This window comes from Chelonia mydas, chromosome 3 (assembly GCF_015237465.2).
Source record: "Chelonia mydas isolate rCheMyd1 chromosome 3, rCheMyd1.pri.v2, whole genome shotgun sequence".
NCBI lineage: Eukaryota > Metazoa > Chordata > Testudines > Cheloniidae > Chelonia > Chelonia mydas.
The window spans coordinates 124,013,750-124,040,153 of NC_057851.1; the positions used below are offsets into that span (position 1 = coordinate 124,013,750).

The 26,404-nt window shown below is 40.0% G+C and overlaps 1 protein-coding gene across 1 annotated transcript in view; it reads left to right on the forward strand.

The window, feature by feature from the left end:
- The window catches only part of SMOC2 (SPARC related modular calcium binding 2), a 173,303-nt gene that overhangs the window by 61,178 nt on the left and 85,721 nt on the right, over positions 1–26,404 (forward strand). The window contains 3 exon segments of the mRNA XM_043543235.1: positions 13,002–13,108; positions 14,317–14,416; positions 25,682–25,729. Coding sequence (XP_043399170.1) covers positions 13,002–13,108; positions 14,317–14,416; positions 25,682–25,729 — 255 coding nt within the window.

The window sequence follows — 26,404 nt, forward strand, 5'->3', positions numbered from 1 at the left end:
GGGGGTTTTTCTCAACTAAGAACTGAGCCCAGATCATCCCTTAAGGTTTGTACTTGTGGAGGGATCAAAAGTGGCTGGCCTATGTGGAAGTGGGGAGTTGCACTGACATAATCTTTAATCCCCTGATAAACTTCCCAAAGACCTTGTGTTGTCCTTGGAGCTCTATGGTTTCCGAGGAGTGAAAATGTGGGGCGGAGGAAGGTCATAGGGTGATGTGAAACTTTCTCTCCAGGGCTTCATACCCTACCAATCCTGCCCAGAACTCCTCTGCATTTAGATTGCATGGATACTTTCTCCACCCACAGAAGCCCCCCTGAGAGTTGCAGGTGGGGTTGCCATGGCATCAGAAATCCACCAGAGCCGTACTGCCAGGGAGGGTGAGGAGGGAGCCTGGGCTACCCGCCTTCTATGCTTGCCCACAATGAGACACCTTTCAGCTTGTCTGACCCCTCCATTTCTCTCCCCCAGTCTTTTCTTCACATAACAAATGGACATGCAACATAAATGTGTGTTGCCTCTTATAAATCAGAAAAAAAAATCATAAATCAGGGGAATGTAAGTGACTCATGATAGCGATGGATCTCCAGATCTCAAGTGCTGACTTCTGTTCAGGCTGCTAGGAGAGGACCTATCGCTCTAATTCTGCTTTGATCTGATCAATGGCATTTTCACAGTTGAAGCACAAAAATCCTTAGATTTTTTTGAGGCAGGTTCAGTTGGAGGAGGAGGGATCCTAAAAAATCTCATGAAAGGCTGACGTTAGGCAGTAATGCCTTTCTTCCAATTCACACTGCTGTGTCGGTTTCTATCTGGTGCTCAAGTACGCGCTGCACTCCAGCCTTTGGAGGCCAAGCTTTACATTTAAAGGAAGGAATATTGTCTAGTAATTAGAGTGTGGGACTGGAGATAAGACTTCTGTGTTTTATTTCTGGTTTTGCATCTACTTTGAGTACGACATTGAATAACTCAGTGTGTCTGTCTCATTTACCCACCTGTACGATGGGCACCTAACAGTACCTAACACAGATATTGTGAGACTTCATAAGCATGTATAAATTGTTTCGAGAGCTTTGGATGAAAGATTTTGTATAATAATAATAATTAATAATGGGGCATAACCTGAACTTTTTAGTCCTCACTCAGGCAAAACTTTCATTGCCTTAAGTGAATTTTGCCTAAGTAAAAACTTGATGATTTCATCTTCAGAGTCTGGATAGCCAGGCCCAGAACCAGCTAAACACTTAATCACATTTTTAATTGTAAGCATATGAGTAGTCCCTTTGACTTCAGTTATACTGCTTCTATGCTTTAAGCTAAGCGTGTGCTTTGCTAGATCAGGGCCTTATTTCTTATATTTAATTTGTATTTATTTATTTATCTGACAATACATAGGGCTGTATATTTGTGGCAGAAACTGTGTTGTATAATAAAATCTGTGACAGGATTTTTTTCATAAAAAGTCATGGCCTTTCCCTTAGGACTTTTCTAAATTTTCTGTAGGTTTTTAGAACCATCCTGTAGCATTTAGTAGATAATCATATTTCTGCAGTAAAATTCTATTGCCTGATTCAAAAATATATACAAAAGTTGTGCAAATTCTCTATTAGATTTTTTAGGGGTTTTAGAATAATTTCTATAGAATTATTGGTTTCATCTCTATAATACTGTATAGGACTTTTGCATTAGTCTTATTACTCTGGTTAGCCCCTTACTGAACATGGCTCCATCCATGAATTTTGAAAATGTGGGTTTATATGTTTCTAGTGTCGTGGTTTTCAAATGGTTTTAGGTTTCAGAGTAGCAGCCGTGTTAGTCTGTATTCGCAAAAAGAAAAGGAGTACTTGTGGCACCTTAGAGACTAACCAATTTATCTGAGCATAAGCTTTCGTGAGATGAAGTGAGCTGTAGCTCACGAAAGCTTATGCTCAAATAAATTGGTTAGTCTCTAAGGTGCCACAAGTACTCCTTTTCTTTTTGCAAATGGTTTTAGGTTACTCAAATAATTTGTATTGTAAAATTATATTATTTGTTATAATTTTCCATGACAAACAATAAATGTATATTAATATTTAAACTAAAATTTGGGTGGGGAGTGACGGTTTCTGCTACAACACCTTCTTTTTCCATTTTTTGGAGATGTCAAACAACCATCCTTAGTCAAAAGTAGATTAGTGGGAATCTTGCTCTGTTGTGAGAGGATCAATAATTTTTTTTCCAGAGACCAGAAACTGTTAATGTCAACTGAAAATGAACATTTTAGTACTTGACGGACATCTCTTTATCTCACACCTCAGCTTCTTCAAGTATCAAGTCTCCAAACACTGTCAGCCTGCTATATCTTGTCTCAAAGTGAGCAGTATCTAAAACAGAAGTGTCCAGTGGAGAAAAAACAGGTTTTTCTTTCTGGTGCATTGTCAAGAGAATAATGAATAATTGACAGCAGCAGTTCATTTTTCAGTTTTACTGATGCTATAAGGGTGGATTGAAACAAGTAGCACTCTGCTTCAGCCTGCATCAGTTGAGTGTTCTTTAAATATTCAGGGTCTCTCTACATAAGTTATTGGAGGTTCAGGCAACTGGGCATAAGTAGGGCTGTACCAAATTCACGGCCATGAAAAACACATCACAGACCATGAAATCTGGTCTTCTCCTCCCCCCCACCCTACCATGAAATCTTGTCTTTTGTGTGCTTTTACCCTATACTATATAGATTTCACTGGTGGAGACCAGCATTTCTCAAATTGAGGGTCCTGACCCAAAAGGGATTTGCAGGAGGGGCACAAGGTTATTTTAGGAGTGTCATGGTATTGCCACCCGTAGTTCTGCACTGCTGCTGGCAGAGGCTCTGCCTACAGAGCTGGGCTCCCAGCCAGCAGCCGCGGCTCTCCAGCTGCCCAGCTCTGAAGGCAACACCATCACCAGCAGCAGCAGCAGCGCAGAAGTAAGGATAGCAGTACCGCAAGCACCCCTAAACTCCTTTTTGGGTCAGGATCCCTACAATTACAACACTGTGAAATGTCAAATTTAAATAGCCGAAATCATGAAATTTGTGATTTTTTAAATCCCATGACCATGAAATTGACCAAAGTGGACCCTGAATTTGGTAGGGCCCTAGGCATGAAGAAGCTGAAGAGAGTATGGCGATGTTTGCTTTTGAATTCTGGACATTACGAGAACTTTCAGTTTAGTTGTCAGCGATGGTACACACAAGCTCATATGGGGCCAGGTCCTGGAGTGCTTACTCAGACAAACTCTCATTGGCTTTAATAGGCATCTGACTTGAAAAGGAGCTGCAAGATTTGCAGTTATGCACTCAAGATAATAATTATTTGTTTTTCAATAATGGCAAGAAGATTATTTTTTTCCTCTTTCCATTTATTTTTAAGTTAATGTGACAGATAGTGATTGACTAATAGCCTGTATCCATTACACAAGTTCATTCTGGACAACGGCAAAGCAAGTGTGCCTACACAATCCTGCTAGGGTGCCTCAGCTCTGTCCTGGAGTTCTTCAACACCCATGAGGTGGTAGTTTGGGCTCCAGGCATAGCACGTATAGCTATATTCATTCCTTACAATTCATTCCTCACTGCTAAATAAGCACAACCCAGACAGCCATCACAAATAATATTGTTGCTATTTCTCTGTAATGATGTAGATCCCTTTCTCTATGGGAAACCCTATACAGCTTATGTTTAGCTTAACTAATTTATGGTATCTTAAAGAGCCTTACTGTTTAAAAATGCCCTCCTTTTATGGGCTATCATAGACATAACAAAAGGTACTCTCTTCATTTTCAGATTCACATAAAGAATTGAAACACACATAAAAATGTGTGGAATTTCACATAAAATAGTTTGCTATTTTCCCAGAAAGAGGGATATACAGCATTTCAATAACACTACAAGAATTAAAGTTCCTGGCAGTGGTGAAAAAAGTTTGTCACTCTTAGTTATTAGTTGTAGAATGCACTCCTTGCAAGTCTCCAAACACAGGGAAATTTACAGCATACGCTTCAGTAATGTAAACTTTTCTCTTCAGATTCTAATACTACTACTCAACTGTGACATTCCCTACATGTAGGAAAAGCAGGATGTCACTACTGAGTGTTTCTCTGAGGATGTGAATTTTTTGCTACTACATTAACATTATGAAAAATAAACTTGGGCGGAGCCATCCAACTTTACCAATCCTTCACCTTCTGCTAACAGCCTGACTAGAAAGCTAGAACTGGCATGTTGGCTTGGTAGGTCAAACAAGTCAGGCTTTGTTAGACCAATGGGGAGAATTCCAAGGTTGAGGGCCCTCCAGTGAAAATACTTTGTAGTCCTACGACAATCAAATGTAGGAACGCTTAACTGAAGTGCTGCTATTGCCTGTTAGCTGATGAACGGGCTAATAGGAAGAGCACTGGTCTCCGAAGATCTTATTCTTTTAACGTTTAACTCAATAGACCGAGGACTGGGCCCAGATAGGGTTTTGTAGGTTACCGCAAACACCTGGTATATCAAAATGGAAGCTTAGCATATTTTCCCAAGCATAAATGTACTATACTTCACTTCTTGCATTTTTTCTTCCTTTTCTTTTCCCCTCCATTCTTTTTACTTGTTTCTCTCATCCTTCTCCCACACCCAGCAAGTTTTGGGGGGAAAAAAATTCAATTTTTGAAAATGACTGGGGGGAAAAAGAAAATCACAATGAAAAAAATTAACAAAAAATTGAAAAGACATTTTTGGGAAAAAAATCCATTTTTTTTGAAAAAGGATATTTTATATGAAAAAAATGTTGTTGGCCAGTTCTTTCTAGAAGTATTTTCCTATTGGAGGTAACTTTCAACTGTAAGTTGGTGGCACATTACAGAATTCCGATCCTGATTCAGATGCAGCTCTAAACTTCTCTGTATTCTGTTATTGGTCCATCTCATTCTCAAATGTATCATCTTTTTCATAATGCTATAACTTCATGCAAAGATGGTTAAAGTCAGTCAGAATGCACAGGACTAGGGGGTGAAAAAAACTCTCCTTTATAGTCAAATGTACTTTCAGCCATAGCCACAGCTCTGCAAAGTTCAACAGTTCCACTTAGTAGAGGTTTGTGCTAATACTGGCTGTTGATTTCAATCCATGTCATTTCACTTTGAGTTTCTGTTTCTGTACAAAATTAAAATCTCAAAGCAAAACTAAGTTGAAACGACCAGGACTGAAGCCCCAATGCAGCAATGAAGACTTGAAAGCACACGTAGTTGTGAATTTTTCCTGATTTTTGATGTAGAATCATAAATGGGCCCATATTCCTATTAACCTGGTCAGGCTCATTCAAAACCTTTTGCCCCTTTCAGAATGTCCGGTCTGTGTTTTGGGTTTGTATTTCTGTTGTTTCAGATTTTACTATGAATACTTGGTATGCCTCTAGGCACATTGTATCTAGTCAAAAGAAAGAGGAATATTTTTGTGCCAAGGAGGATTCCAGCCAGCATTCCTTGTTTTATCTTATAGCTTAACTATCTAAGTTGCTGGGTGGTTGCAAATGTGAAAAACACAGTGCCTGGCTCCATTAGATGCCAAGAGAAGAGGGTTTCAGCTAAGATAATGCTGCCTTCTTGTTAAGATCCAGAATGCAGCAATAAAAATGAAAAGACAGAAATCATCGGGTGATCATTACCAGCAAGTACAAAGCCTTTATGTTGCAAATGTGTCATGTTAAATGTCTCTGCAGACATCCACCCCCCTCTCCACTCTCAAAATGTGGATGTGTCTTCAGATCTTTGAAGCAAGGAGATTCAAGCACAAGTGACTTGATACATATTTCCTATCACTCTAGAATACTGATACATATGTCTTTTAGCCTAGTGGTGATCAGCTCTTAGAGCTGTATACAGCCTTAGATCCAGTGTCAGTGGCAATTCCTGCATGGACTGAGGGCAGTATATACCCTTACACACCAAAGACAAGCCTGTTACATTGAAAACACTTTTAGCACAGAAATAATAATTTTATTAAGATAATGTTGAAATAAAAAGAAAACGGTACAAAGTTTAAGCATAGAAGTTTCTGGTTATCAGGGAATAAGGTACAGATTATCAAGGGGTGCGAAATTCGGTTTAGGAACGGGTGGCGAAAGGAATACTTAATCTGCAATCTCCCCGATTGGGGGTAAAAGTTTAAGGGGTCAAAGTACAGACATTGAGATATGGGGGTATGTTGTCCATATAATGGCTATGTTCAGGTGTGGAGTCTAATGAGTGGATACAATGATGAGGATGGCTCTACCCTCATTTGGTGGGATTTAACGTTCAGTGAGTTTATGGTTCCAATTCATATGGTCCACTGGAAAAAGTCTCTCAGTCCCTTTCCCATAGTTGATGCACAATGTCGTACCAGCTCACACCTCCTGGTACTGTCGGTGGCCGGTGATGTGTTCAATGTAGATGTCCCTGGACCATCGGATGGTGTCCGAGACCATGAGGCGCCGCATGAGCTGTGCATAGTGTTGACTGATCCCACAGGTCCGCAGCACACGCTCGTTGCAGGGGTCCCAAGCGCTCAGGGCTCTGACGATCAGGGCATCCATCTGCACCTCGTAGCCCTTCGCTCTTAAGGTTTCAGCCTGGGGGGGTATTTTTCCAGCTTACGAGCTCGGGCTTCGTGGAAGGCCGGGGTCCTGTTCTCGAAGGAGACCATGATGTCGACGAGGATGATCTTTTTCTGGGCCTCGTCGGTGACTGCCACGTCAGGTCGCAACTGGCTGTCAGTACCGGGGATGGCGCAGTTCACGGCGACCTCCCCCAGGCGCGGTGCGATGGCTTTCACCAGGCGGTTCTGGATGGCATTGTGGCGCAGCTGCCAGGCTCTGGAGTGGGGCATGCAGCTGCACAGGACGTGGGGCAGGGTCTCGTTGGAGTAGCTGCACTTCCTGCAACGCTTGTCTCGGTTCCCGTGGCGGACGGCTCCGTTGAGTGGGACGCAGTTGAGCTGGGCGCGGTGGATGAACCGCCAGTCGGCAAAACGGGTGAAGCCGCCCCTGGCGAGGAAGTGGTTGCTGGCGTCCCACTTGCTGGTCAGTTCGAAGTCTTTACCCTGGTCCGGTTTACGCTTCAGGGTTTCCATGTACAGTGAGTGGATGGCTGCCTTCAGGGTCCTCTCCAGCATGCCCCTTGTGCTCGGGGTGACGATGGTGTTGTTGTCGGACCTGATCTGTGGCACCAGGACTCCCAGCTCCTGGTGCTTCTCGCATCATTCCCAGCGGCAGCCGATGCGCTTCCCCAGGCGACGTGTGGCATATTACATTCACTGATTAATGCATGTTCTCCCAAAATTAGAAGTACACCAGATGCACATAATGCATGCACTTACCAATTAGTAAAAGAAACAGGGAAAGTAACAGGAAAGAAAAATGAAAAGAAATAACATCTTCATTCCAGCCCCAATTCAGCGAGATACATAGGTATATGCAAAAAGAAAAGGAGTACTTGTGGCACCTTAGAGACTAACCAATTTATTTGAGCATAAGCTTTCATGAGCTACAGCTCAGTTCATCAGATGCATCAGCTGTAGCTCACGAAAGCTTATGCTCAAATAAATTGGTTAGTCTCTAAGGTGCCACAAGTACTCCTTTTCTTTTTGCGAATACAGACTAACACGGCTGTTACTCTGAAATAAGTATATGCCTAACTTGAAGCATCTGAGTAGTTCAATTAACTTCAATGGGCCTATTCACATGCTTAAAATTAGGCATGTGCTTAAGTACCTGGCTCAATCAGGGCCTCAGTTGCTGCTGATGTCTACACAGTGTTATACCGAACAGTTCCAAATGACAAACGGGGCTATTTAGGGAAAAGTCAGATCATCTGGGCACTCTGCAAGATAGAAGGAGGCAGAAATGGGAGCCTTCAGTAAGAGTTAGAGTTATCTAGATTATGTGCTATGCTAAACCTGCTTGTTCAAATCTGCATGGATTTAGGAAAGCTTTCTGTTCAGCACAAGAACAGTTAAACATCTGTGCAAAGCCCTCAGGGTTTTATTTTTTAATTCAAATAATTAAGTTTAACCATTTTCTAAGTGGTCTTAACAAAGTGATAAATGTTACTGTCTGTTCAGTGGGATTTTCAATCTATAATAAAATAAATAACTAAACAAACCATTATAATATTTCATGTATAAATATGTAACCTATGTCAAACACAGTCAGCGCCCCTAAAAGTAAGTGAAGCTCAGTGGATTGGGAAAGTTAAATTTTTGTTAATCTTACTTAACACACATATTATCATCCAACAATGAAGAAAAAATATAGGATTGACTAAATCAAACCCCATTTGCAGAACATGTATTTATTTACTTATTTTGGCAATCAGTTTAATTTCCGATGAGAGAATTTGGATTAATCTTCCCGTGGAGCCCAAAATTTGTTGTAAATTTAATTCACATTGGATGTAGTTATAGAAATACGGTTTGCATCCCGGTTAAGATTGTGTCATTGTTTCCATTATAAACCTAATTTTTTTTTTCTGCCAGGTTTTTTCTCTCCATGATACATTATAGCAGAATTGCCAGCTGTATTAAAGGTTTTTTCCCTTCCTCTTAGACTGCAGGCATCAAACACTGTTTTATTACAGGCAGGACAGTGGATTAGATGGGGGTGGCAATCTGTTCCAGTCTGGGTAATTCCTCTGTTAACTATAAGGTTGATCCTACATTAATTTCCTTGCATACTTCAAATTCTCATTGATTTCAGTAGTATTTTGGTTGCACAAGGAACGAAAAATAAGGCCCTATGTTTCTAATTTTCAAAAATGTATTAGAATTTGGTCCCAGATCCTGTAAATATGCACATACTTTCCTTTACTCACAGGAGTAGCTCCATTGAACCCAGTGGGTGAGATTCTATGCTGTGCCTTTAGGAGTATGCCTACACTGCATTGTAAACCAGAGTCTGTGGGACCTAGGCTTGTGGATATGGTGTTTCCAAGCCTGTGCTTGAGCATCCACACTGCATTGTAAACCTGGGTTAACAATTGCTAGACCTGGGTCTTATAGCCATGCTTATGCGACCATATTACACTACACATCTGACTCGGGTCTGAAGTTTGAGCTGTGTCCACACAGAAAAATGGCAGGGCTTGAACTTGATTCTCAGCAGGTCTTGCGCTGTGACCCACGCCCCTACCAGAGTCCCAGGACCTGGATCCTGAATGCTTGCTGACCCTAGTCAGACTGATCTGTGTGTGGATGAGAGGGGGACTTGGGCTCAAACCTGAGTCGGAGCCTGGGCCTAATGTGCAGTGTAGACATATCCTAAGAGGCTCACTACTGTACTTGAAACCTGGGGAAATAGAGGCTAATGTGGCTTTAAGCCATTTGTGCTCTCCCACTGTGGGCTGCTCCAGGGGCTAGAGTGGTCACTGGGGTAATTTAGAGAGCACTGGTCCGCTAAATTATGGCAGCTTCCCTGCACTGCCCAGAATCTCAGCAGCACTGTGTGCTGCTGCCCACTCCCAGCCTGCCCCCCTTGCTCCCCACCATGCTTGCAAAGGGGTGCTCAAAGGACAGCCTGCTGCTGTCTTTCCCAGTTCCTGTGCCAGGAGAATTCTCCCCCAGCCACAACCAGAGCTTTTAGGCAGCCTTTATGGTGCTCCAGCCCATGTACCTCAAGTACAGGGGCCAGAGCAGAGATAAGAATCGTACCCAATGACACAACTCACTTGATTTAAAATTACATGTGTGCATAACCTGTTTGCGGGTATCGGGGTTTCTATTGTCCGAATCTGGGCAGATAAGGCCTCAACATTTTACAGGGGCTAAACCCAAATGATCTTTCACCCACTCCACATACTGAACTCCACCTTGGGCCTGTCTACTCCTATTGGATTGGTTCCCGATCCATACATGAGACGGGAGCTAGACTGAGTTCAGTGGGGAACCGCTCACAAACCAGCAACTGATTCAGGCCTTTAGTGTTGAGAGGATTTGTCATTAAATGTTTTCAAAAAGTTAAGTGAAATCAGATTCTTTTAAAAAATGTTTCTCTTTGTAGAGCTGGAAACCCAAGTACAACAGCATTGTGAGGGTACAGGATTTGTCTAAAAATGCTACTTAGCATTATATGATGCATCTTCCACGTGCTTCACAGACATTGACTTGATGCTGATCTCACACCAGTAGGACACCATTCACATCAGTAGAGTTGCTCCTGATTTACACCGGGCATAACAATGATTAGAACCAGGCCCATGAAGTAATTAGTGCTCCAAACACACCTGAGAGATAATTACCATAATATTTTAACCTAAGTTCACAGTCCAAGATAGGTGAGTGCTTAAATCCAAAATCACCCTGTTTTAGCTCAAGCAAAAGTATGATTTTGGGTTAAAGACACTGGACGAGTGGGGTGGGGGGAAAGGAGACCTCAGCTCTGCTACAAACTTCTTGTGTGAGCTTTGACAAATCATATGACTTTTCTGTGCCTCAATTCCCCCTCTGTAAATGGGGCTAAAATACATCCTTGCTCCCACTCTTTGTCTGTCTCAAGTATTGCCCTTCCGTGGCAAGGACTGCCTCTTGTTATGTGCGTACACAGCACATTGCACTACAGGACCCGCTTTTTGGCTGAGGCCTCTAGGCTTTTCCATAATAACACTTTAAAAATTGTGTAATAATATGACTTCAATGAAGTTGCACTTGGGATGAATTTAGCCCATCTGTTTTGATAATCGAATGTGTCATTAGTATTACAGATATGATATTTTGATATTTTTATCTCGCCTATCCTTTTATAGTTCCTCACTTTTATAAGTTTGTATCACATCCCCAGCTTTAACTGAATCACAGTTCTTCCATGTGCTATTGTAAATCTTGATAAATCAATAAAGCAGAATAATTTACAAGGATGTATCTGGAATAATAGTTTGACTGTTTCCGCTGGTTAACTTGATAAGAGAGCTTTCTACCAGGTTTGCTTTGGGGTTTAGAGAGGCACTGTAATTCCATGCCACTAACCTTCAAATGCTTCCTATAGCTAAATAATCCAAGAAACATTAGACTTCAAACTTGAGTTTTCTATTTCATTAAAATTGATCACTGTAAAGTCTAGGAGTATTAAATTGACTGCAAATATGAAGGCTTTAGAAGGCAGAGATGTTCAGGAACAGGGTGGCGGACAAGGTGTCTGGAGAATTTATCTGTCTCTGGCATACTTTTATGATAATTCAAATATTAGAGATAATTTATAACTCTATCAGTATTGTAGTAGAGACCTTATGTGCTGGAATTTATATCACTTTTCCTTTTAGACATTTAAACCACATGTTATGATAAAAAAATGAGGACAGAATTCCACCAAAGGAGTGATTTATTTTCAGTTTAAAACACTGGCTACATTAAAACCACATGTAAGTAAGTACTGTATAACCAAACCAAGCTCATAATAAGGCTTAAGACACTGAAGGTAGATTAAATATTTTTGGTTTTTAACTTTGGCAGAGCATGGACTAAGCTACACAGTACATTAACCAGAATGGAAGTGCAAGTTCCCTTGGTGAAAATCTAAGAAATTATTAAAGTACATATACAAACAATTTAGCCTCTTGTTAACTAACTTTTCCTATGTATCTGTGAAGGGTGGAAGATTTCTGTCCATTTGCTAGGTGACATATTGGGTCTCTGCAGATGTCTCTTCTGAAACATCATAATGATTCAATGTTTAATCTTAATACTTAATTTTTTACAAAGTCATAATGATTTTCTAATAACTTTACAAACTTGATTAATCCTCTGAACACTCCTATGAGATAAGTATTATAATTTCCACTTTACAGAGACATAAACTAATGCATAGAAGTTAAGTGACTTGTCCAAGTCCAGAGAGGAAACCAATATGAGAGCAAAGATTAGGACTAAGGGACTCCTAATTTCTAGACCAGCATTCAGATGATAACTAATATTACTTTACACTTATTTAGCACTTTTGAGGCCAGATTCTCTGGTCCTTTTACGTCAGTTTAGCACTAGTATCATAGAATCATAGGACTGGAAGGGACCTCGAGAAGTCATCTGGTCCAGTCCTCTGCACTCATGGCAGGGCTAAGTATTATCTAGACCATTCCTGACAGGTGTTTGTCCAACCTGCTCTTAAAAATCTCCAATGATGCAGATTCTATAATCTCCCTAGACAATTTATTCCTGTGCTTAACACCCTGACAGTTAAGAAGTTTTTTCTCAGCACAAAGCTTCCCTAAACCTGGTGGATGTTGGCCAGTGAAGAATCTGACCTGTATTCAGAAATCCTGCAGTTCCACAGAGCCTGCATAGTGGCTCTAATACCATTCCCCCACCCCCAGCCTTTGGCACAGAGGGTGGGTCAAGGGAAAAGGGGGCATGGCTGGGGAATCCAAGTTTGCCAGAATTAAAGTATGTTTCAGTTTTCTCGAATCCCATAAACCACAGCTGACTTGTTAGCTATATTTTTAGCATCATAGAAATTAGAGATAGAAAAGATGTATTAATTATTATACACACTCCTTGCAAGTGAAATAATTAGTCCACATATTGTACAGTAGATTATTATTAATTTGTATTACCGAAGCACCTAGAGATGCCACTAAGAGCAAGGTCCACTTGTGATAAGCAATGTAGCACTGTGCAAACACAGTGTGTGAGAGAATCCCTGCTCCAAACAACTTGCAGGCTAAATAGACAAATATTGGGAGGAAAAACCTAATAGTAGGTGTACTGCTGGTAGACCTACTACACTTAAAAGAAAATAGATACATATATTAGATGTATATTCAGGATCGTACCAAAGGGAAGCAGTGATGATATAACTTCTTTGATTTTCTTTCATTTTTTCCCTATTTCTAAACACTCAGGTAACAATACATCATCAGGAATGAAAGAATCCAATTCTTTATTTGGGTCTCTGAACCTTCCTCCTTGTTTATACTTTGGGCTATCACCTATACTCTCTTTAATGTTGCATCATTCATCTTGTTTGTTTTCTCCTTTTCCTTAGATGTTTCCAGGTGTGTGGCAGAGAGGAAATACACCCAGGAACAAGCCCGCAAGGAGCTTCAGCAAGTTTTCATTCCCGAGTGTAATGATGATGGCACATACAGCCAGGTTGAAAAGTTTTGGCTCAGTATTTTTATGTCTTGTTGTTCAGCATGCTCGTGTGTTTGTGATGCAGCGAGGGAATTCCATTAACACTGAAGTTTAGAAGTGGGAGAATAGTTCACGTTTTGTACCAATTTAGTCCTTGGCCTCTCTTCAGAAATGATCAACAAAATAGCTGAATGTGATGTTGGTTATTGTGATGTGCACCCCATCCCACTAGGGTGAGACAACCAAGTCATTTCTCATAGCTCTCTGACGAGTCATCAGCTGGTAAAATGGGTATGATTTCTGTCCTGTTCCTGATCCAAACCAGTAATCTTGTGGTAAAAGAGTCCATATTCTATTGCCAAAGCCATGAGTCATAGAGTAATCCTCCCTAACCCCTGCTGAATCTCTCTTCAGGCATCATGGACTGAGACTGAGTTACTCAGGCAAGGACTTAGAATCCAAGAGGGGTACAATTTGAAGCTTTTATCACAGTCAGATACATACTAAGCAGGACTGTCTTCTGCTACCATTATAATAAGCTTTAAAGGTAGAGTCATGTAGAAAGTTACCGTAGTCATTTTTAAGTGTAGCTAATAGTTAACATTTACCATATAAATATCAGTATGGTAGAGAAAGTGACATTAGACTCCAGGAGAGATGTTAAGATGTTGGGATTTATAAAGCAATTAATGTAAAGTAGGCATTCCAGTAGTTTGCTCTCTGAGAGCTTTGGGCATGAATAATACAGGAAAATGTGCTATATCCTGTTGTTACTGTGCGTGAGATGATATGTTGTCTATCTGGAAAAAAGCTAGAGGGGGCTTACCTCAGGAACAGAGATAGTCAATCCACGTGTCCCCTCGGGAGCTTTTGTGAGCTTTTCATAATGCCTGAATCTTATTCTTTCAGTATAGGACATACTACAAGCGAACACACGTTAATAGCTTTCTCCTCAGTTCTCCACTGAAGCACCTACTGTAGAGTGCTTGAGGGAAGCTCTGCTTTTATGTTTTAAGGATATTCATCAGACTTGAATTATGGTCTATTAGTGGATTATCTTACTAGACACAGAAAAAGACATTTGATATCTTTAAAATATATTCTACTGGAGGACGCCATTGTACACAAGAGACATATATAAATATAGACTCTATGTGCCATGAACATTTCAATATGGTCAACATATGTCTCATAGATTTCCCTCACTTGATGTAATTTCCTGACAGGTTCAGTGTCATAGTTACACAGGATACTGTTGGTGTGTCACTCCCAATGGACGTCCAATCAGTGGTACAGCTGTAGCACATAAAACTCCACGATGTCCAGGTAAGTAATGATTTAGTTTATCAGTGACATCCATCCATTTTCTCTACCTGTCTCAGTTTTTAGGATTTTGTACAGTGCTCATTAACATGATACTTATGTGCCAACATATAGTGTCATGCAACAGCATTGCTGAATGGTTATTTCTGTATCTTATAATTTTCTTCCTTGTAAACTCACTGCAAACATTCCATAGAGTTTTACTTTTTAAACATTTTAAGCATTAAGAAGAATTAAAAAAAACAACAACACTGTCCAATGTTTGGTATTGTGAAAACAAATTCTCACCAGTAGCCAAACGTGGGGGTGGGGTGGGGAGGGGGGAATCACCACACACCCTGTTCAATAAAGGTGAAAAGTAGCATTAACATCAACGTTAAACCATTGTTTGTAGAAAAGGAACAACAAACAAAGACTGCCATTCCCACAAGTTTTTATTTTAAACCAGTGCACATGACCAAATTAACCAGTTTTTAGAGACTGCCTTTTAGCCTCATTTCAAACATGTCAAAAATGTATGATAAATCAGAATTGTACAAGCAACTGTACCGATTACTTTTCCAGGTGGTTTAGGTCAATACAACAGCTCTCTTTCTACAGAGAGAGCACTAACAATATTGAAGCTTTTTGAACTGCAGCAGCACTACCCCCTGCACTTTAAACTTCTTGTAGTGGAAGGATTAATTGACTCCTTGGCTCCCTGGAAGATAGTGTTAGGCAAAAAGATTCTTTCCCCCAAGAATCAGGCAAGCACAGACAATGCTAAAGGGGGTTTATTCATGGTACCAGGAAGACTGATAAACAGCTTCCAAAATATGGTGCTACAGTGGCCTGTTATATACATTCTTTTATTAATTTATTTGTATATATTGTTACAAGTTAAAAAAAAAACCCTAAACAAAAATAAAAATAAAAACAGTACATACGTATAGAGGTCATCCTAATTGCATTAAGCATCTATGTCTACCTTGCGGGGGGAAAAGGCGGGGTGGGGGTGGGGTAGGGATGAGTGCTTACAAATATCCGGTGGGCTGTGAAGGGAGGGTTTGTTCTGTTTTAAGAGCTAAGTTACTGGGCAGGCATTTAACCATATAAGGTTATTAAGTGTTTACATTTGTCAGTGCCCTTGGGCTACTGAAGCATTTCTGCTTGATCTGTGGTTTCTGTCTTAGTTGTTAGCTAAATTTTAATTTTTGCCTGACAATAGGCAGAGTTGAAGAAACTGAGATATGGCTTCTGGTGGGTCTCCCTTACCCGAACCTTCCCTTTAGTTAAGCAATATTTTCAGAGCAGAAACCTTTATTATTATAATAATAATTACAAGAAGGGAGACGACCAGAGAAGAAGTAAATATGTAAGAACAAAAGAACATCAACATTTCAGGCTGCTTTTAAGCCCTGTGTGACTTAAATGGTGTGGAGAGCCTTCCAAGTGTCCTGTCCTATGGTAGTTATTACCCCAGGATCCATAAAGTTCAGTTTAGTCCAGTGATCTAGTCCAATCTAGCATATATGCTGAAGAGTCACTTTGGAGTCAGACAGAGTTGCCAAGAGCCACATAAAATGTTCACAAGTTTTAAGATTTAATAATATATACAGAAGTATATTTTAATGTAATGATTGATACAAACTCTGACCCTCATTCAGGACCATATTTAAATGCTTAAGTGTTATCCTAAATAGGGATGTAGTTAAGTGGTGCTTAAGTGCCTTACTTAATTGAAGCCTCCGTCAGGAGTTTTGCAATATCAGTGATCATGAAACCCAGTAGCTCCCTCAATTTCACTAACCTCAACAAAAAAGGATTATGCATGTGTTGAAATCTCAATAAATAATTGTCTAATAGCTCTGCCACAGTGCGTGGCATTAATTTCTGGTCCACGGTTCTGCTGAATTACTTACTGGACAAGCAAATTCATGGGATTTTTCATGTTCATTGTAATCAAGAAAAAAATGTAGTTAGTTTCAGATGCTTTAGGTGATTCATCAAGACACAAATTGTTCAGTTTCTTCACTTACACTGCTAAAGTGTTTGCTTTGTTCAATCAAAGTCATGATGTGAGCCGGAATATAGCTACAAGAAACCCATCTTTCTTCTGTATTCAGGACCAAGGCCCCAGTTTTGCAAAGACTCATACATGTGCTCAGCTTTACACACATCAAGTAGTCCCACTAAAATCAATGAGTCACAGTGCATAAAGCTAAGCATGTGTGCAAGTCAGGATCCAAATCAGTGCATAGGACCCGATTCTGCACCACTAAAGTTAATGGTTGTTTTTCCATTTATATCAGCGGATGCAGAACTGGGCTTGTAATGTCTCAAATACCTAGGAGAGGATTTTGAAATGCTGTGATGAAGAGCTCAGTCTTACTTAAAGAGGACTACACAACCACTTACTACCATATGAGAGACAGTGCTACAAATTTTACAAGAAGTTATGCAGTGAAATAACACAATCCCCTGTGCTAATTTTGCAGAATGACATTCTTGCTGAAGCAGAGCTGCAGCTCTAGTCTGTTTCCCAGTGTGTTTCCAGGATCACCATCTGTCAGGACTGGAGAGATTTTTTTCCAGAAGGAACATTGAAGTTTTCCATTACATCTACTATTTGCTTTTATCTTTTTTCCCTTTTCTATCATTATGCCCAGGAATGATGCCCAAAATATCATTACTTACACAGAGTTCATACTTGCTTCTTTCTTAATTAGTTCTTTTGGGATATCACAGGCTCTCAACCAAGCCAAACTGATAAACTGCAGTTTCTGGCCTATTCTCAAGAATTCCCTTGCTGTTACTTAATATTGCAAGTGCACATCTTACAGCAGTGGAATCTGAAAACTGAACGGTCATGTATTCTTCAATTGCCTATGCTTTTCTGGAGACAGAATGTAGTGGTTAGTTACAAGGAGGTCTTTGATTATTCCAACATTTACACATACAGTTTCATCACCTTGACTTTCATATGAGTGCTTGCATGGTACCACTGTTATCTGCTATCTCACATGGCTTACTTCATGGAACTTTTGCTAATAGATGTGTTTCTTCTTTATTTAAGGGTATCGATTTATTTGATACGTGGATTTACTTGCACACGAATATTTGGCTTCCAAACAAAAATGCTTAATATCAAAAAGTACATCTCTCTCTTGGGTTGATCTTTTGTGGTGGGATATTAGATGTGGAGTCCTGAACAAAAGAACACTTTGTTATCCATTCCTTAGAAAAGGTCTTGCATTCCTATTCCTATTTATATTTCTTCAAACTGAGCATGGATTTTGAAGTATTTGATGGTTGCTTTTTCACATTGTGATTTTTTTTCAGCTTCTGTTTACATGTTTAACCAGCTCATAAAATAACAATTATAAGCAGGGAACTCCTTACTCAAGCCTGTAGTATTCTAGATGTAGCCTTTGCCAATCCTGAGCCTTTTCTTCTCTCTTACTTTACTCAAATATATAACACATATTTATTGCACTTCTTTTTGGTTCTTCCCGGTGGAGCCCCTTGTTTTGTATGTAACAGTACAGAGGATCATCTTCCAGTCCTCCATCCTTCCTGCCTACATCTTTGCTCTTGTTTCTTATTACATCCCTTTCCCCCTTCACTCCCTGAATGAGTTCAGCCTCACAGATCCCTTCATTTCCTTCTCCCACACTCCTCTTCTGCATTCATCAGCGACTGTCACCAGTTAAATCTGGAACACATTCCCTATCTCAGTGCTCCAGGGGTGCACCCTCTGCATTAAAACCCTCCCTGAAAGCTTACTGTACTTCTTCCCAAAGGCCTACAACTCTAACCAACACCTCATGATACTGCCATCCCCACTCCTCTCTGTAGCTAGTAAAATGATGCTCTCACCATCTGAGACTCCCCATGGGCTCTTGTCTTATCCTTGTATTGATTGTAAATTTCTTGGGCAGCTACTATTTCTTTTTTCATTTTTTGTACAGTGCTGACCACATTGTCAGTGTAATAACCCCCACCAGTTTACACCTGTGACCTTTGACACTTCACTTGAATCCAAAGTAGACACAAATCCTTTAAGCAGATTCATACAGAAAGATGCTTGCTCCCATTCAAAATCCCATTGACTTCAGCCCTTTAGACTTCAACAGAGTATGGTGTGGAAGTGGGAGTCTGCCTTTACAGATCAAATAGCATGGTCCTTAGCCTTGGTTAGTATTTCACCCTATTTAGCGGAGATTTTCCGAAACTCCCTTGGCTATGCCTGCTACCATGATGGTAGAGTCTTTTTCTGCGCTTATATTTTATTGAGGCAGCTACTGTTAAGCCCATTTAGTTTATAGTGGTTCACCCATGATGCTAGAAAAACACAGTACCAGAAATTCCAAATAATACCTAATAATACAAGTATTCCTAATATGAACAATTAAAAGTGTAGTTCTTGAGAACCTAGTGGCAGTTTGCTGCTCAGCCATTTATTTTCTGTTTTGGAGGCTTTCAAATCTGCATGCCAGATTTGTGATGTCAGATAGTTTTTCTCTGGCAAATTTCCTTGTCTAAACTTCATGTTGAAGTGGCCATCAGTTCAGTATGGTAAACAAGACTTTTGACGCAGTGATTCACTTATAGAAATCCTTATTTTAGATCAACAAAAACATTCTGCAAGATTTTTTTATTTAATTTTCATTTTAATTCTCAGGGAATTTAGCACTTCTGAGGGGAACGGAATTGAGGCAAGCAACTCATTTCACATAGGCTGCTGAACAGTTGTCAGGTGTAATGGTTTTTCGTTACTATCAGCCTGGGTAACAACAGCCTGAACTGGTGAGAAGTGATAGGCTTTATATTTCTTCGACAAAGCAGATTGAGAGATGACTTGATCACAAAGTATAAATACCTTCCCGGGGAGAAAATACTGGGTACTAAAGGGCTTATTAATCTAACAAAAACCAACAGCTGGACGTTAAAGCCGGACAAATCCAAATAAGAAATAAGACACGCACATTTTTAACAGTGAGGGTGATTAACCACTGGAACAAACTACCAAGGGAAGTGGTAGATTCTCCATCTTTTGTTGTAGGTTCACACTGTACTCTTCTTTTGGTGGCTGATAGAATACATACTCGCATAGCCCCCTTAGCAAGGGTATGAACAACACTGTGACCAGGCAGGCACAGCTTTAGGTGAATAGGGTAAAAGATGAAACTGAAGGGTGTGAGGATGTATGCAAGTACATGCTCTCTACTCACCCAAGCCATGCCTCCCTGTCTACACAGCTGTTTTTTGGCTGTGTATTGTCCCATTGCCTACCTGCTGCTGAATCCCCAAGAGGAGAAAGACTATGGCAGGTGAGAGGCAGTGGAGAAAGGCATAGGCAGCTACCCACTGTGTAACCTTTCTCTGCCACAGGAAAAGGTAGAGGAAAAAGGCTTTGCCAGCTCGCCACTAGTAGAATCCTTCCCCTGCCACAGAGAGAGGCCCCAGAAGTGGGGAAAGGCTCAGTCAGGCTTGGATGCAATGTGGACGCAGTCCGCTTTTCTCTGCGGCATGTAGCTACAGATACACTGATGTAGATGTAGGCTTGACGTCTTCAGACCAAGACTGAGTGCCTTTCTGGGAGATATGATTTACCCATACACAAGTTATTAGGCTTAACATAGGAGTTACTGAGTGAAATTTAATGGGCTGTGATCAGATTAGATTATCTACAAGAGATCAGATTAGATTATCTAAAAATTTTCTGGCCTAAAAACCTATGAGCAAACCTCACAGCTGTGTAATCCACTTCATATTGCTTTTTGCAATCACAGTAGCACCACTAGTAATAATTGCTAGAAACTCTAGCTGGGATTTTGAAAGACGTCTAAGAGATTCAGGTACCCTACTCCCATGAAAACTGAGTAGGATTTCGACACGCAAATCCCAGACTCCAGTCTTAAAAAACAAACAGCCATTAACATAAATCTTTCTGAAATATGATTAGATGGGCATCACATATGGACTAATTCAGCATCACATTCTATTGCTTCAGAAAGACTACATTAAGTAGAGCTCTTGGTCTTAGGTTTGAAATGAATTTGCGCAGAAATTCGAGGTGATTGTGAAAAAAAGTCAACATTAGAACTGGTCAGAAAAAGTTATTTTACCATTGAAAATTTCAATGAAATTAAAAATAATGATTTTGGCAAAATGTTCCACCAAAAAATTGACTTTTTGGCAAAAAATCTAAACTTGACAATTTTTGGCTGAAAATCGTTAATATTTGGTTTAAAACTTTTGGTTTAAAACTGAACATTGCTATTGGGAAATGCCATTATGACCATTTACACCTGCTGACATTCTGCCCCTAGGGTTGTTATAATACCCCAAACTGGGCAAAAATCATGTTCTAATTTTGGGGTTTCATTGCTATAAGTTTCCAACTATTCCACTTTTCAAGGCTTTTTATTACCGATCTATAATAATCTGTCTATAGTTTCTGCAGTATGACTTGCTGAAAATGCACAGTTTCTCAGTGGTTTCTGCCAGGTGATAATACAATAGATATTTAAGTTGCTAAATCTATCAAATCGTAACTTAATTTAAATTGAAGTTGTCCCCATTTTGCATAACATTCTAACATAATAATTCCTCATGTTATGATAATGGCTCTTCATGAACTGCTCCATTTCTTGTTTTTAATGTATATTCAGTCTGATACCAAGAAAAAGAAATCAGATTAAACCCTCACTTTATTCTGAAACTATTTTTATAGACGAGCAATAATAAAGCATTTAGTAATTTTTGGCAGGTGTTTAATGAATGATAAGTTGGCTCAACTAGGGCATGATTCAAAACTCTTTGAATTAATTGGATTTTTTAAAAAGACTGTCTGTTTAGTTTAGGGTTTTTAATGCTGCCCATCACCGTAGTATCTAAGTACCTTCCATGTAAAATCAATAACAATAGAAAAGTCTGAAGTGGACTTCATGGAGCTTCTGAATTGCCTCTCTCTTCATGGTAAAAACTATACTTGGGGTATTTTTGTTTGCTTGCTTGTTGTTTATTTGGGTTCTCTTGGTTAATTTGTTTGTGTTACAGGTTTTTACTTCTATTTTTAATTTTAAAAAACTGGGGGGGGGGCTGTTTATTTGGGTAGATGGGGCTGTCACTACTGTTAGTGTCATTCTTGCTGTGGTGGAAAGGCTTTTTCAAAGAGGAAGGGCTTGCAGTGTTTCCTAAAGATGATCAGATTATGTATTTACCTAATGTGCTCTGGAAGTTCGTTCCACAACCGGATCCCCTTGACAAAATTGTGTTGTCCCCAGCTCTCACATGCTTTATGTTGGGCTTTCTGAGGCGGAAGTTAGGTTTTACACAGGTCTGCTCTTAATTCCTTAGAGGACAGAGCCCTTTTAGAGGACAGAGCCTCTGTTAATGTCAATGTTTATCGATGACACCACACTAATCAACAGGTAGGGTAACAATTTTGAGTTGTTTCATTAATTACTTGAAGTTAAATGGGAGTGACAGAATTTGCCGTACCAGATCACGTATGGTCACTGGTATACCCTCTCTCTAGCAGCGGTCATTATCTGATGTTTCAGAGGAATCTGGAACTGTCACCCTAATGTGAACATGGCCAACTATAAAAGGTTATACATGTGTATGTGAAAAATCCCTCCTGACCTCTGTGGCCATCAATTAACACTCTGGAGCATGAGATTTATCTTTATCTTAGCCTCCATAGTAACAGATGTTACAACTGGTTATAAAATTTCACAGCCACAGGATCTGATTACATTTCTTTTATTTATGTCATACATTTAAAGGGAAGGGTAAACACCTTCAAATCCCTCCTGGCCAGAGGAAAAACCCTTTCACCTGTAAAGGGTTAAGAAGCTAGGATAATCTCGCTGGCACCTGACCAAAATGACCAATGAGAAGACAAGATACTTTCAAAGCTGGAGGAGGGGGAGAAACAAAGGTTCTCTCTGTCTATGTGATGCTTTTGCCAGGAACAGAAAAGGAATGGAGTCTTAGCGCTTAGTAAGTAATCTAGTTAGATATGCGTTAGATTCTGTTTTGTTTAAATGGTTGATAAAATAAGCTGTGCTGAATGGAATGTATATTCCTGGTTTTGTGTCTTTTTGTAACTTAAGATTTTGCCTAGAGGGATTCTCTATGTTTTGAATCTGATTACCCTGTAAGGAATTTACCATCCTGATTTTACAGAGGTGATTATTTTATTTTTTTCTTCAATTAAAATTCTTCTTTTAAGAACCTGATTGCTTTACCAAAAGGTAAAATAGTTTGTACCTTGGGGAAGTTTTAACCTAAGCTGGTAAAAATAAGCTTAGGGGGTTTTGAAGCAGGTCCCCACACATTCATGAAAACCCCCTAAGCTTATTTTTACCAGCTTAGGTTAAAACTTCCCCAAGGTACAAACTATTTTACCTTTTGCCCTTGGACTTTATGGCTGCCACCACCAAACGTCTAACAAATATATAACCAGGAAAGAGCTCACTTGGAAACGTCTTTCCTCCCAAAATCCTTCCCCCTTTCCTGGGGAAGGCTTGATAAAAATCCTCACCAATTTGCATAAGTGAACACAGACCCAAACCCTTGGATCTTAAGAACAATGACAAAAGCAATCAGGTTCTTAAAAGAAGAATTTTAATTGAAGAAAAAAATAAAATAATCACCTCTGTAAAATCAGGATGGTAAATACCTTACAGGGTAATCAGATTCAAAACATAGAGAATCCCTCTAGGCAAAACCTTAAGTTACAAAAAGACACACAAAGGAATATACATTCCATTCAGCACAACTTTTTTTATCAGCCATTTAAACAAAACAGAATCTAACGCATATCTAACTAGATTACTTACTAAGTTCTAAGACTCCATTCCTTTTCTGTTCCCAGCAAAAGCATCACACAGACAGAGAGAACCTTTGTTTCTCCCCCCCTCCAGCTTTGAAAGTATCTTGTCTCCTCATTGGTTATTTTGGTCAGGTGCCAGCGAGGTTATCCTAGCTTCTTAACCCTTTACAGGTGAAAGGGTTTTTCCTCTGGCCAGGAGGGATTTAAAGGTGTTTACCCTTCCCTTTATATTTATGACAACTTATGATTAAGGTTATGGTATGGGTATTTTAAATTTCTCTGAACAAGTTATTTGCAATATTACATTTAAAAAAGATGTTAATGTTATTTAGGTTGTTATTAAGTGTGCAAAGTCAAACACTCAAAAATTAGGAAATGGTAGAATTAAGGTAGCCTGTGCAACCTTAATTTCCCCCCTTGTTTAAGCATTATGACAGTCTGTAATTACATGATAGCATACTATTTTTCCCCAGCGCCCATGCCTCATTCAGCTAGCAATGATGCTTAGTTACTATCAGCCTGGGAGAGATTTCAACCATTAATCTACGGCAGTGGTGGGCAACCTGTGGCCTGCAGGCCACACATGGCCCATCAGGGTAATCTGCTGCGGGCCACAAGACAGTTTGTTTACGTTGACCGTCCAGAGGCACGGCTGCCCGCAGCTTCCAGTGGCTGCGGTTCACCGTTCCCAGCCAATGAGAGCTGCAGGAAGTGGTGTGGGGTCGCCGCCTCTTTCCACAGGTGCCATTGACTGGGAATGTCAAACCGCAGCCACTGGGAGCTGCGAGCGGCCATGCCTGCGGACAGTCAATGTAAACAAACTGTCTTGCAGCCCGGCAACGGATTACCCTGATGGACCTTGTGCAGGCCGCAGGTTGCCCACCACTGATCTAGTGTGAGCAATTCATAGATACATAAATTCATAGATTTTAAGGCCAGAAAGGACTATCAGTTATCATTCAAAGTTTCCATATCTCATTAGCAATCAGTTCTCCAAGCCATCCAGTGCCCCTATTTCTTCTTAACGGGCAGGAACTGTGTTCCTCTCATTTTTATTACATGGATGTTTTGATAAAAAGAACTTTTGCCGGTTTTAATCACCCAATTTTTCAATTTTATCAAAATTTTGCCATCACAAAATTTCCAGGGAATTTCATGACAAAGCTCAAGAATTGTACTCGAATGTAATAAGCCTAAACTGGAAATTAAAGTGAACAAATAAAAGTAGTTGCAACATAAAACAGATAATTGTGCAATACAATTTGCTGTTTCCTATTTTTCAGTTGTGCAGATAAATACACTGTGATCCACCAAACTATGCAATTTGCAGTGTAAATACTAAATGCCACAACAATGAACAAATCTTTACAAATATTTTGTAAAAATTACTGTATTTAATTTTTCATTTTGTTTCCTCATTTACATATATTAAATGAGAATTATTTGAAGTATACAACTACTGTCAATTTGGGGTCCTGGATTCACCAGTTCATCAAATTCACTTTGTGATGCCTCTGCCTTAAATCAGCCAGAGATTTGCCCTAGAGAGTTCCCCCTGTGTAGGGGGAACTGATGTAAAGCCAGTGGAGGTAGCTGTGTTGAGGGGAGGGGATGTTGGGGTCAGAGTGGCAGCAAGGCAGAGGGGAAGAGAGATGGCATGGTGAAGCAGTGCTCTGCTATGCCCATTTCTCCACCAGCATAAAGTCCCGGGAGTGGGGGCTTACATCAGGGATATAAATTAAAGCTGCCTCCTGCTACTTTAACATATGACAGCACTGGATAAATGAGATCAGAGAGCCTTGATTGGCTCTTATCAGTCCCCCCTCTCTGCTGTGTCCAGGAAGATCTGAGAAACCATGGACAACAAACTATCTATATGAAGTATCAGAGGGGTAGCCGTGTTAGTCTAGATCTGTAAAAGTGGCAAAGAGTCCTGTGGCACCTTGTAGACTAACAGACGTATTGGAGCATAAGCTTTCTCTAAGGTGCCACAGGACTTTTTGCTGCTTTTATCTATACGAAGGGTTTGATCTTGCAAATGGAGCCAGCGGGACTCCTATACCCAGGCAGAGCCCTATTGAAGTCAATGAAGTTTCATACAGGTGTAAAAATCTGCAGCATGGATCTGATTGCAGGATATGGGCCTATGACTATGACGTGCATGAGCATGTTTTCTTGCATGTGTATTCATCTACTGTGCCTGGGTTCTCCTTGACTTAGGTACGGTGGTGACCAAAAACAAACACCTCACCCTAAGTTGATCATGAGCAAATGTCAGTACTGGGCCAAGCCAACATCCATTGGCTTATAAAGGAAGAAATGTCTGGTATTTATGGCTGACAGAAACAGAGGGGAATAATTTAGACTAATGTGTGTCACTACAAAGGTGAGTGGATAATGAAAATAATTTTTTTTTGGTTTACACTTTTTTCCACTTCCAGGGTCTGTAACTGAGAAGTTGCCACAACGAGAAGGTGCAGGAAATACAGGTAAATGTCTTAGAATGTTGTGATTTTTTTTTAAACTATGGAAACTAGTAAACTTGAAGGATTTGAAACCTTGATCTTTCACAAGTTTGAAATGTCAGTGCATGTTTTTTTGTGTTTTTGGTTTTTTTTTAACTTGTCCAACCTCATTCCTAGAGATTTTGCTGCATTGAGCTAACTGGAAAATAAACTCCCTTCCCAGCCCATTGCTACCCTCCCAGTAAACAGTTGTTAAGTCTTTTAATTGCCCCTAATATTCTCTAGCCCTGGATGGCAGCCTGTACTGTCTGTCTGGTAAAGCCAGCACTGTCTAGCCCCAAGATCCAGGGAACTGGTACGATTACTTCATCTCCATGGCAACCTGGACTTGACTCATCTGAGGCCTGGCACTTTGTTCTCTACAGTGATGAGTTCAACTGATGACTCACATTCATAGCCAAAGAGTTGCTGCTATTAAAGATACAACCTCATGTATGTATCCTATAATAATTCATGTTTCTGGGGCAAATTTTTGTGTGATGTGACTCCACCCAAGGTTGGAGGAGTTACACCAGGCATGAATTTGTGCCCTTGACTTTATTTAAGATAAGACCAAAAGAAAAAGAAAAAAATAGTAATTCTAAAGGCAAATGAAAATATTTAACCAAATTATACTCTCTGTAATGCTGGTTTAAATGG